The following is a 13381-nucleotide window of genomic DNA, read 5'->3' as shown; positions in this document are numbered from 1 at the left end:
CACGGAAAGGCCACCTCGAGCACAGGGGTCAGTCACCTCTTTCACAAACAAGGCAAAGGTCAATGCTCTCAGCTCTGGGAGCCTAAAGGGCTCTGTGGCTCCTAAGCCCTGCAGCTGCAGCCAGAAGCAGCACTGAACAGGATGTAAATGCTGAGTATGGCGATGTCAATAAAACTTTATTTACAAAACCAAATTGGTGGTGGTGGTGGTGGTGGTGGTGGTGGTGGTGGTGGTGGTGTCGGCGGACTGGTTCATTTCAAAGCATGCTGGAGTGGCATGGCCACTGAGCATCGGGAAACACAGAAAGGAATGCGACCGGACGCAGGGCTCCCAACACCCTAGACGTCGACCTATGGCACTGGAACAGGGTCCCTGAAGGTAAGTCTGGACAGTCAGATAAGGTAAGTACAATTTATTACAAGGAAATGGGACAAGATAAATCTTCTCTTCATCTCGCTATGCTTAAGCATCTTTAAGAGTGCAGGGAATTCATGTCTATCAGTCTGGTTTAGAAAAGTGTTTAGAGACAGCAAGAGTACACTCCATGGTTCCCTGACGAGGGTTCCAGGGATTCTGATATCTGGGTCAAAGTGAAAGTTAAGGTGCAAAAGGCTGTCAGGCAGGGCAAAAAGATTCCAATTTCTGGTCTCTTTGGGCTGTAATTTTTACTGTGTTCAAGGCCATGAATGCAGAAAGGGTAATAACGAATACAGAACAAGAAGCTAGAGCTTCATTAAGACAAAACGAAAGTAAAAGTTTTGCCCTCTGCACCATTGCCTGAAGCAGGTTTTTCTAAGTCCTTTCCCGAGGATGGCATGTTGACCATTAGATTCACAGGATGATAATGACGAATTCACCTGCCTTTTCTTTTCCTATAATTAGGCCAGCATCGATTCAAGGTGTGGCCCAACCGACTTATTATAAAGGATGATACTGGTTGGTTGAAAAAGGTAGTAGCTTTCTATGAACCATATATTAAGTTTTTATGTATATTAAAATTAACATTGGAAAGAACAATGGTAGGAGAGGAAGCTGGAGGACAACTGCTGCAAATGCTTGCTTTTGAAAATGCTAATGAAGAGTACAGGAGAGCATTATTACCTATAAAGGAGGCTGGGGATATTAATGCTTATATGAAGGCATGCAAGGGTATCTTTTCTGAAAATGGAAAGATGCATATTTGGCACGTATTGATCCAGATAGAGTTATTAAATTATATGTTTAAATACTCTTGAATATCCTACAGGCACTTTCACTCAGGATGAGTTGCCTTTAGAATGGGTTTATATTAAATAAAACTTTAACCAAACATTAACAAATAATGAGGCATACAAAGACCTGTTACTCTGTGGGGATATGATTGTGCTGCTATTGTTTTCCCATTAAGCAAAAATAAAGGGGAATATTTAATGCAGATGTCTGAGGTTTTTCAATTAGCCATGATTTCTTACACTGGAAATATTGAATTTCATCCTCCCCATAGTAAATTGTGGGATTGCTTTAAAAAACAAAAAAAAAATTTGATAAATACACTAATTTCTGTTGATCCATTACCATCAGCCTTTACTGTGTTTACAGATGGCTCTAACACCAAGATGGCTTATTGGACCAAAGATTAATTTTGGGGACAAGAATCTTCTTTTGGGTCAGTACAACAAAATGAATTATTAGCGGTAATTAATGTATTCCAGGATTTTACTCATGATGTAAAAATATTATAGCTGAGTCCGCTTATGTTGTAGGAGTAGTACAGAATATTGCGACTGCTGTTGTTTCTACATCTAAGCCTATATTAAATGTTATTCTCACATATTAAAGGACTATTGTTATTATGAAACTCTAGAATATTCATTACACATACTAGATCACATTCAAAATTTCCAGAATCTTTAACACTTGGCAATCCTATGGTAGATCAATTAGTGGCATTTGCTACCCCAGAAGAACACAGTCATAATCATACCCATACAGGATATTTACATATTAAATATAAGCTTCCCTATTCTCTAGCCAAACGAATTATTGCTAATTGTCCTATGTGTCAGTCTTCACGTATAAAATGTGTTCCATCTCAAATTAATCCCAGAAGGATGCAACTTAATACATCGTGGCAGATGGATGGAAGCCATATTTCTGAGTTTGGTCGCCTTTCACATATAGATGTAAGCATAGATAATTTTTCAAAATTTGTGTGGGCTATACCATTGCCAGGAGTACGCACTGCTCATGTTATACAGCATCTATTGGAAACCTTTGCTGTTATGGGACTGCCCTCTAAAATTAAAATTGATAATGGACCAACATATATTTCTTATCAATATAAACAATTTTGTCAACGATATCATATTGTACATATTACTGGTACAGAACACAATACACAAGGACAAGCTTTTGTTGAAAGAATTCACCATACCCTGAAATGACAAATTATAAAATTAAAAAGGGGGAAAAGAGATGGCCTTATGCAACCTGAATGGAGTTTGCAGACCAGTCCCAGAGCTATATTGGCACAAGCATTATACGTTATTAATTTTCTTAATTTACCACAAGGTGAAGTTATATCAAGAGCAGATAGACACTTTGTTGAACTTCCCCCCAGAAAGCATGGAACAGACAGTATGGATAAAAATTGCCCGGGATGCTGAATGGCAGGAAGGGACATCATTGTATATAGGGGAGAGGGTTTTGTCTCATTACAGGATGGGAGACTATTCTGGTTACCTGGGAGATGGATCCAAGCACAGAATAATAAGAACTGCTCCCTACCCTCAAAGGAATCCAGTTAAACCAGCTACATTTTCTCCTGATGGATGTTCTCAGGAGATGAGGAGGTGTCCTCCATTACTGAGGCCCTGGCTTCTCTTAGTGTCCACAAACAACAATGGATAAGGATCCGTGCAGTGACAACCCTATTACCTATATGGGGTAAGGTGAAGCGATTAAGCACTGAAAGGAATGATTTTGTCCCCTTCAGGAAAGTCCTTTACTGCTGAGCACTTATTCTTAGCAATGTGTGTTTTACTCATGGTTTCTTCTGCTGCGGCCAATGCCAGTTATCGGGCTTATATTGCTTATCATGATGAAATCCTACTACTTTTCTGTTAGTAAATATATGGATAATGACACAGAACATGATTGGAAGTTAATTCAAGCCTATTTAGAGGGTAATGAAAGTGCTTCAAAAGTAATTAATGCCTTGAAATATGATGTTCGAATGTCTTTTGGTAAACAGCTAGAAGATACTACCCCTATGGAAATAGCGAAATTATTGGCTGATCAATTGACAGGATTAGATCCCAAGGCTTGGCTTCAAAGGATTTTCCATAGCATGGGAGGAGCTAGTTTCGCCATAATCTTATGTACATTATGTATTATGTTGCTTTATTTTTACATGACTAAACCCCACAAGTACCTTTAGCTATGTTATGTAAAGTGTTACTTTAAAACAAAAGAAAAAAGAAGGAATTGTTAAGACATAGAGATGCAGCTCCCAGGCAGGGTCAAGAAAGGCCTGGTGATAGATTCAAGTAGGGGCTGGAATGCCGCCCTGGAGAAGAAAATGTTTTTCTCACTTGGCCTTAAATTATGTTCTGCTGTGTCCCATTTCTGTGGAAGTGGTTCTAACGCTCTCTTGGTAATGGTGAGTATATTTTGATTATAATAAGAGAGGTGATTTGTTATATGAATATTTTTAGAAGAAGCTTTCGTTTATTCGTCTTTCTTTGTTTAATCTTCCCTCATTGTTCCTGGTATCCTGGGAATAATGATCTTATGGTATCTTGACACAATGAAAATTGTAGTAATGCATATTCTTAGCTTAATAAGGATTAATAAAGCTTGCAACTGCGTGCAGTTTCTTCTGCCTTTGCTCTGCATCCCCTGTGTCCTGGGGTATGCGACCATACCCAGGGCCCCAACTCACTAGACATTGACAATGGGTCACCCCACAAAACACAGAAGCATCTACCTTAGTCAAAAATGGACATTTTATTGAATGCATACACTAACACTGATTGATCACATCCATAGCTAAGATACTAGGGGCAGATCCGTGGCCCAAAATACATTCCTCTAAACCTATAAAGCGAAAGAAAGAAAGAAAGAAAGAAAGAAAGAAAGGAAGGAAGGAAGGAAGGAAGGAAGGAAGGAGAAAAAACACAAAAAACTTAAGCTTCTCATAGGAACTTCGCAGGAAGTGTTGTCTGGCGGTCAGTTCTGATTAGGCCATTTTAGATGAAACAGTGCATAGTGACCCTTAATGTGATGGGCCCTATATAAAGCTTTTTGCAATATTGGAATTTTAACAAACCTCATCCAGAACATACAGCAGAGGCAAGGATGTGATCACCATGTCCTTGCTCTCTATCAGGTTATTTTTCTGTGTCCTTGATTGTCAGGCATAGAACAGCAACAATCTGAAATAGCTGGTAGACATGGAACAAAGTGGCTAAAACTATAGTTGTGGGTTGCACACCTCAACTATCAATGGCTAATGCTGTCCTCACAGTCCTCGGAGGCCCCTCTTGTAAGACTATCTATTGGAAAGTGGAAGCAGGTTTATCTGAGCTCAAAGTGAACCTGGCCAGCCAGGGAGAGGGCAACATGGGATATTTGAGACCCTCTCTTAAACCAGCACAAAAACCAACCCTTCATTCAAAGCATCATCTATTAATTCTTTACTATTTACCACTTTCTCCCTACCAGCCTTTCAGTCTGGAATGGTAGAAAAGCCTGGGAATGTTCCGTCTATTCTAAGGACCTTGATCTCTCTTTCCTTAGGTCCACATTAAGAACACATGCAAATGGGTATCACCATCTGAACAACTTAGTATCATCTACTCAGTATATCTAGCCTAATACTGTGCTATGACAATCTCAAGCTTCCTTGAGTTTCGCTGACCCAGCAAGAAGTATGAAGTACTGAGGCCACACCCCAGTGATCCTTTCAAGGGGTTAGAAGAAAGCCATGAGAGAAACTCCACTTCTTTGTCCTTAGATTAAATCACATTGACACAATGTGGGTGGACTATTTAACCAGACATGTTTCTCCCAACCCCACCTTTCTGAGTTCAGACCATGGCAGAATTCATGCCCCACCACCCTAGATATTGAGTTTAGTGATATGTAATTATTATTTAAACCTATGTATTAAATTTTGTCATTTTGTTAATTTTTGTGGTTTTCACAGTCTTCTTTGATTAACTTTCCTAGTTTTATTAATTTATCCCCTGTGTTCTTTGGTGTTTTGTCCTTCCCTTCAAACTAAAGTATTCCTTTTAGGATCCGCTACAGAGCTGTCTTACTGGTTACTCATATTGTGTTAAATTTATTTTTAGTGTGCATTAGTCAGCACAGTAGCTGTGCAGCTGCCTGACCTCCATGGACCAGATCTACTTTCCAAACAATAAGGCTCAACTCTTACTGACTGTGTAGCATCTTAGCTGCTCTTTGTTCCCTTGGACAGCCCTCTGGACCAGGCTCTCCTCTCCCTTAACCATGGCTGCTGTCCTCTTCCTCTCTCCTCTCCATCACACACGTTCTTCCTTTATTCTCTGGCAGCTTCTTCTTCCTTCTTCCCTCCTCATGATCCTCTCTAGCAAAGCCCTCAAAGCTCACCTCCCCCATCTCTCTGCTGTGCAGCTGTTGGCTGTTGGCTTCATTATAATCACAGTTAACTGGGAGCAGGGTCAGTTATTTGGGGTTAACCAGTCTTGAGTTCTACAATTAGCATTAAAATACAAGCAGCATTAGGCCAATACACTACAGGGGTTTTGTTTGTTTGTTTGTTTGGTTTGGTTTAATTTTCATTTACCTTTTTACTTGTTATTTTATTTTTGGCTATTTTTTATTAAACGGTTATTTTATTTATTTACATTTCAACTGTTGTCCTGCTTTCCACACTCCCCTCATCAAACCTTACATCCCTTTTCTGCTCAGCTTTGCCTATGTGACAGTGCTTCCCCACCCACACATATCCATCCCCACCTCACACCTCTAGGATCTCCATTTGGAGGGCAACAGGCCTCACCTGAACCATAGAGCATCCTTGCATACACTTTGGCTGGCAGTTTGGCCCCTGGGAGCTTGGGGATTAGGGAAAGAAGATCTGTTAAGATATTAAAGCCAATGATTGCTGCATTCTCTTCTTTTTCTGGTTATAGGTGAAATTATGTTTGTGTGCTTCTCTTTTTTTAAATTATTGAGAGAAGATTAATTTCTTGGTTTTTCTTGGGTATAGTTTAGTTCATTGTCTTGGAGTTTTCCTCCTATTAGCCTCTGTTGTGCTTTCCTACAGAAAAGAATTCTTTAAATTTGGTTTTGTCATGAAATATCCTGGTTCCTCCTTTTATGGTGATTGAGGATTATGCTGGATATAGGAGCCTGTGTCTACATTACATCTGCCCAAGATTTTCTGACTTTTAGAATCTCTGTTGAGAAGTCTGGTGTAATTCAGATACGTCTGAATTTATTTGTTACTAGATATTTATACCTTACCCCTTTTAATGTTCTTTCTTGATCTGTGCATTTAGCGTCTTAATTATTATGTGAATGGAGGAATTTTTCTGGTACAATTAGTTTGATGTTCTGTAGGCTTGTTGTACCTTTATGGCCTTTTCTTTCTTTACCTTATGGAAGTTTGCATGCTATGATTTGTTGAAGGTGTTTACTGGATCTATGAACTAGAAATCTTAATTCTCTTCTCTATCTATTATCCTTAGGTTTCAACATTTAATTGTGTCCTGAAATTCATGGATGTTTTGGATTCAATAAACCATACATGTTTATCTGAGATGGGTGTTTTGTGCTTTGTGGGATGACCTCCTTGACCCCAGGCTGCAGGAAGAATCTCAGCTGACAATGGGGACATAAATTATGAGTATGTGTAGCAAGACCCAGGCCTCTTCCAGGTTCTTAGATATTAACTGAGAACCTCAAATACAGTAGTAATGTGATAGTGTGTTGTGAATCTAGTTACTATTCTCTATTTTGATATAGATGACTCTTTTTCTGTCATGGTCACCTTATAATGACTAGAAGACCTAAGCTTGAGAATGACCAAAGACTACCTTGCTTCTCTAACAGCTGAGCTTTTAAAAGCCCTGGTGTGACAGCAACTGTTGGTGGACATTCTGGATTATTCCTTCTGTACTTTAACTCTCTGTGTCACTTCCACCATCAGTAAGTTAGTTCAATTCCATAAATTGGAAATCCATCACCTGGAAGAAATACTCTTTTTTTTTTAAAGATTTATTTATTTATTTATTTATAGTATACAAGTACACCGTGACTGTCTTCAGACAGACCAGAAGAGGGCATCATATCTCATTACAGATGGTTGTGAGCCACCATGTGGTTGCTGGGATTTGAACTCAGGACCTCTGGAAGAGCAGTCAGTGCTCTTAACCACTAAGCCATCTCTTTAGCCCAAGAAATACTTTCTGAATATGATCTGAGATTGGCCATGGAAAAAGGGTAGCTTGAATTGTCCCACCTAGGTTCTGGGCCTGCACAGGCCTGCTCTCCAAAAGAAACCTGTGTTCACAGCTGTTGGCTGGCTAAGAAAGATTTCACGAGACGTGATACACAGCCCTCGGACTTCTGCTTCAGTCATCTGCACAATTTCTCCCAGACGATATCCTCATACCACCAGTAGGCAGGTGATGAAGCTGTCCAGAACACCAGAGCTCTGTAGGGATGCCTGGCAACCTAACACGTTGAGCAGGCAAGTTTAGTAAGTTCCCTGTGAACACACATCTCCTGAGATCTCTCTATTTTATCATAGGTGATCTTGTCCACCTAATACAGCACCTCATGTGGAATAACAAAAGCCACCTGCAGGAGCTGTGGTGATGACTCACAGGTTAGAGCATCTGCTGCTCTCTCAGAAGAACCACATGCCCCTAACAATTGGGTAAAGTATGTCAGTGATTACATCATAAAGTGTTTGTTGGAGACACAGCCACATTATCCACACAAAAAACACTATCACACTGGGTACCCCTTAGTGAGTTTGAATTCACTTATTAGCCCAGGCTCCATGGAACATGCAGAGATCCATCTCTAGCTGTCAGTTCTAGGACCACAGAACCCTTGAGTAAGATTGATGGTCTTCAGAGTCAAGAGATAGAATTCAATATTTATTCATAACAAATACATTTTTACAACACAACAGGATTAAAATGAATAAAAATATTTAAAAATATTTGAAAGTGAAAAATAGTAACAAGAACACAGAAATATGAAACAACAAAAAGAAAACTTCAATTAAAATCATAACAAAAAAATTTCTAAACATAAGCATATTCTTAACGAACATGTAGAAGCACAGACGTATTGCTGTTTCTCCTCTAGCACACATAATGAAAGGCGGTCCCACAAGCTGTCTCTCAAGTTGTGTTTTCTGAAGAAGAAAGTGAGTAAGACCTCAATCAGTCAGGCTGGCTTAGTGTTATATAAATTTAGGGTCTCTAAGAAATGACAAATTAACTCTGAGGAAGAATATTCATCCAAAAAATATTGTTACCATTCAGGATGTTTGTCATCAGGGACTCCTGAGAAAGCAACTCATTCTTCAAGAAGCTCTCTTACTGGGGTGTGTCCAATTCCAGCTCTCTTGCACTTTCTGAGACCTGGGAGAGGAACACAGTTTTTAAGACACTGATTTGGTGGGGAAATGCTAGCCAGCTCTCAGAATGCTGCCTTCAACCACCTCAGTTCTATTGGACAGTCGACATGGACCTTTTAACTGATATCATTGTTGCTAACTCTGCAGTCAGGGCAAAATCCCCGGCAAGCCTCACTGTAATGTGGGCTGACTATATGGGACCCAGACTTATACCAGTGCAAACCAAGAACAGGGCAATGGGAAGAGACCTCATTGGGTTGCAGGAAGAAAGGAGATGTCCATATGTCACCAAGGTTAAAGCCAATGACAAGTACTAATTTGACATTTGCACTTGGTTCTTATCCTGGAAAGGTGCTTCCTACACAAGAAGTCACATTAACACAGAGTGTCATTTGTCAAAGAACCACGAACTTGTTCAAAACTCTGCATAGGATCCAATGTATCACATGGATATGCAATAATGAGGTATGTTATTCATCTGTCACCATTTCTAGACTGCAGCTTCAAAAAGATCAGCAAAATATACTTGCAATATAATTCCATTTCTGAAAAGTGGTTAACTTCCCAGAATACTTGTGCATAGGCAGAGCAATGAACAATGCCATTACATGAGGTGGTTGGCTGGTTGTGAGTGTAAATTAGAAAGGTGGTAGGAGGAAGCACAGATGTATCAAATTGGCAAATTTTATCAGATATTGTTAAGGTAACACAGCTGCTCCTCCGTACCTGATGATGCTGGGTCTGGACGTTGCTGGTCTTTATCTTTCTTGTTGAAGTCAACCAAATATTTCTGGTTCAGTGCACACTCAAGATGTCCCTCCTTGCTCCCCTGTTTCAGTGGGACCAACTTCTTCCTCCATGTGTTCTCCATCAGGAGCTGGCTGAGCAGGTTTCTGGAAATACAGTCTGCATAGTAAGATCATGCTGGCCCTTTCTCCCATTCCTACTCCCAAGTCCCACTAACTCTACCAGGTCCCAGATACCCATGAAGACTTAATAAAATACATCTTGATACACATAATGCTGCTGCACAAACCACAAAGAGTTAATTCAGGGAAGAATAAATTCTTTGCTTGGCCCGAGCACCAATTAGTGTCCACATCTCTCAAAAAGAACACAGATCTACATCTATCCATGAAAGCCCAATGCATGGGGGCAACATCAATTAGTAGTGGGCCAACACCCTCAAAAAAGGTCAGTAGTACCAAGAGAAGGTCATGCTAACCATGTGGTCCACACACTGAGTGTTGTAAAACCTGGTGTGACCCCAGAGGTCCAGGTCAGCATAATAACCTGCTGACTTCAATCAGTGCTGTTCTATCTAGAGCCTTCTGCAGATGCCTAGACAATCCTGGGATGAGGAACACTCTTTTATGGAACTGAAAACTGAGTCCTAATGACCCTGGCACACTGATGTGTAAACAGCACAAGAGATAGAATCATAGCTGAAGACTGTCCAATCCAGAACAAAGAAAGTCAGAAATGGCCATTCCACAAGTGATAGCCTTTCTGACCAGGACTTACGTAGAGAAGGTCACCTCCTTCTTCAGCTTATGGCTGTTCTCATGGATCTCAGTGTTCTCCATCTCTAAGTTGTGCAGAATTGACATGACCGCCTCCTCCATTCTCTCCAGGCCTTCATAATATGGATTTGGCCTGAAGTGTGGCCTGGCCCCAAATGATAGAATACAATGAACATCAGCATTTAGGAATATATGAACTCAGGGTGGGTCCTGTACTACCCCAGTCCTGGAAGGACACCTTCTGAATTCTACATATTGGGATCTTCTTCAGCTTCAGAAACGTGTTTTTCTGCGTCCAGGACACCAGAATCTCAGCATCCAGATGGAGGGCTCCCTGGCTCCCTTTGTTCAATCAAGAGGAAATCTGCAGTCAAGCCAGTTAAGCTATCAAGTGCCTAGGCCACACCTCTCCATGCTCCCCCACCCCAACACAGCCAGAAACCTGTGATTTCTTTTCTCCTGTTTTGATAACAGACCATATATCAAAACAAAATTATAATCTGCACAAAGAATAAAAATAAACAGACAAACGTGGTCACATAGTCAAAGAACTGTGTTGTTGACAGTGGGGCTCCCAGAACAAAGCATTCAAATCACCATGAAGGTGTTACAAGTAAATACTCAGGCCAAGACATAGACCCCTAGATTCCAATGTGGAGGGAAATATAAACATTTAAAAGTTGTCCATATGCATTTGGATGTATGCACACACAGACTCACAGACTAAGACACACCCAAAAAAAGTGAAATGTAAACAGAGTCAGAGAAAGACAAATATGGAAACAGAGAGCACTGTGAGAACTAGGAGAAATGCATGCACCATTGCTGTCTCAGAGGGCAAGACACACAGACAATAACAAACAGGCCTGAGCCTGAGACCTTCTAGTCAAGCATTGAGATGAACAGTTTGGGACCAGGCCCCTCAGGCTGCTGCCTGGATCTTCCAGCACTCAGTCCCCTGCCCAGCAAGTACAGAGCCTCCCCATAAACTGACTGCAATTCCAATCTTGCAAAGCCACCAGCTGTAAAGGGCTTTGCAAATGCACACTGGGCACTCACTCTCCCTGACTTTATTCCTCAATTGTTCATTCAGACTACTAGTTCTGTTTTTCAATAAATGGAAGCAGATGAGTCCAATTTCCATCTCAATCCTCAGGGTCAGGTTCTGAATCTCCTCTATATGGGAGGTGAGGTTTAGCACAGGGTGGTTAGGGAGGCACAGCTTTCTAGAACCCAAAACCTTAATAGGATAAGATGAAGGTGACCTTGCAGACCCAGGAATGAAACAAGAGCCTTTGGAGCGATTCATACCTGTAGTTCTTGGATCTCTCTGTCAGGAACCTCAGGCGATCTCTCAGGTCATTTCTCTCCTCGGTAATGAGCCGCAGCTCTTCAATCAGCCTCTCCTTTTCCTTCTTGGGCTGATTCTTGCTTAGGGCAGTTTCAGGGGATGATGTTTCTCTCCCAGCGTCTGTAGGTAGAAGAACACAAGTGAACCTGCATGGGGAGAATGCATAGAGTGTACATAGACCACAGTTAGGCCTAAACAGGAGAACAAACCTGGAACCCAGTGTCACTGCTAGGTGATTGGTCTATGCTTAAGAGGCCTCCTCAGTGGATCTCAGTTCTCGCACTACTCTATAGAGACCAAGAGATGTAAGCAGCCAGGTGTGCCCTATGCCGGACATCACGTGCTTACATGGACAATGGAGATGGCTTCTCCAGGAGTATTATCAGCTGGACAGGGTACAGCTTGGTTTCCTCACCCCTGTGGTTTCAGAACTCAGATGATAAATTCACCATCCACAAGACTTGAGTGATTGGAGACACTCAGATGTCCTACCCTGATACTCTAGGCCAACAACTTTGGATTTAAAACGCATTTCCAGGGAGGACATGGTCAACAGACTTATCAATTCCCCTATTTGAAATACCCAATGCCCGAGAAGTACCCATAGGTTACAGGCTGAATCTTGTTCTACACGTTCCAAATAGTTTTGGTATTGTAGAAACATGTTTGTAACACACATCTCTAATATATAAAGCTAACAATGACCCTGCAATTAGAAGAAATCAGAGAAGGTCTAAGAACATAAGGTTATTGCCTGGAGCACAATTCTCCCCCTGTTCCTACTGTCAGATATCCACTGTATTTAAAGAAGCAATGATAGTGAAATACATTGCTGCCCTGTCTAAACTCAGAAAAGTTAGACTCTCCATGACTCCTGATGGTGTTATTATATCAATGTAACATACCAAAGAACTGAAAAGTAAAGGCCAGAAGTTCACAGTATAATAGCATTGGCCTTACCATATCCTCCCAGTGGGGATGGGGAAACTAAAGTTCTGAAATCCTTGGACTTTAAGAAATTGTGATATTCGTGGAAATTCAATTCCTTTTCAGATGCTCCATTTGCTGTGGCCCATTGCTAGAAAGGTCAGCTTAAGCCTGCAGACCCCTGACAGGAAGCTCAAAATATACTGCCCAGAACTTACTACACATTCCCCAGAAGTGCTGTCTTTGTCCATCATTACTTTGAGATGAAAGGCCAGACTCCTTCACTCTAGTCTCTCCACAATCAACGTTCCCCCTCCCAAAACGGTTGTGAAGACAGGAAAACATGTCTTAGGGTGTAACCACCAGACTCAATCTAAGAGAAACTAGGGCACTGGTTGTCACTACAACACTGGTGACATAGCAGAGGATGCCAAGAACTCTCTAGGAGACAATAGAGTGTCATAGAAGGGACAGCTGATGTCATGGGGAGCAGACTTTGCCTCCTGCTAATGTTCTCCCTGTACTGAGCATAAGCAGAGGTGCCCTTTCCAGGAGCCTTTCCTGGGGCAGAGCCATTGAGCATCTCCTGCTTCCAAAGCCAAATTTTCCTCAAGGCTTGATTATAAAAAAACCTTAGTAATTCCTATGCATCTAAATGAATGTTTCCTTCCATATCTTGCCCAAAAATGTCTCATTCTAACTCAAATTGTCCTCATTCACCAATGTTAGCCATTAAACTTCCTGAGATTTCACACCAGCTTGAATATGCAGTCAAAAGTTCTCCTGTCTCATTATTACGGGTGCTTTAAATCACATCCAGAAATAGTCTGCATGGTAGGTTACAACATGGGTGTGTGTTAGGGGAACACTCATGAAGTCATGTGCTTAGCAATCGACAATTGCCAAGAAATTCCTTAGGAGAAAGAGTTGACGTCTTCAAAGTGCTAGGCAAAG

General features: G+C 41.1%; 2 protein-coding genes across 2 annotated transcripts in view; one reads left to right on the top strand and one right to left on the bottom strand.

The window, feature by feature from the left end:
* Positions 1 to 13381, top strand: part of LOC134483568 (disks large homolog 5-like) — a 130439-nt gene that overhangs the window by 50661 nt on the left and 66397 nt on the right. The window lies entirely within an intron of this gene.
* On the bottom strand, positions 8126 to 12797 carry LOC147998891 (uncharacterized). The gene is made up of 6 exons (XM_087595789.1): positions 12646 to 12797; positions 11461 to 11620; positions 10151 to 10294; positions 9353 to 9519; positions 8525 to 8630; positions 8126 to 8401 (listed from the first exon to the last, which is right to left on the bottom strand). The coding sequence occupies exons 1-5, from the start codon at positions 12770 to 12772 to the stop codon at positions 8566 to 8568; spliced, it is 663 nt and encodes a 220-aa protein (XP_087451915.1). The 5' UTR covers positions 12773 to 12797; the 3' UTR covers positions 8126 to 8401; positions 8525 to 8565.

The sequence above is a fragment of the Rattus norvegicus genome, chromosome 19 (genome assembly GCF_021556685.1).
Source record: "Rattus norvegicus strain SHRSP/BbbUtx chromosome 19, alternate assembly SHRSP_T2T, whole genome shotgun sequence".
Classification (NCBI taxonomy): Eukaryota; Metazoa; Chordata; class Mammalia; order Rodentia; family Muridae; genus Rattus; species Rattus norvegicus.
Note: the sequence above shows the minus strand (reverse complement) of the source record. Positions and strands in the feature narration are given on the sequence as shown.

What these genes read in the sequence shown, in the direction of transcription:
- LOC147998891 (XM_087595789.1), bottom strand. Translation starts at nt 12,772, where the DNA reads ATGTTTTCCTGTCTTCACAACCGTTTTGGGAGGGGGAACGTTGATTGT. An exon ending in AAGGAGGTGACCTTCTCTAC is followed by an intron (nt 9,520 to 10,150) that starts GTAAGTCCTGGT and finishes CTGTATTTCCAG; the next exon opens with AAACCTGCTCAGCCAGCTCC. An exon ending in TCCAGACCCAGCATCATCAG is followed by an intron (nt 8,631 to 9,352) that starts GTACGGAGGAGC and finishes TTCCTCTCCCAG; the next exon opens with GTCTCAGAAAGTGCAAGAGA.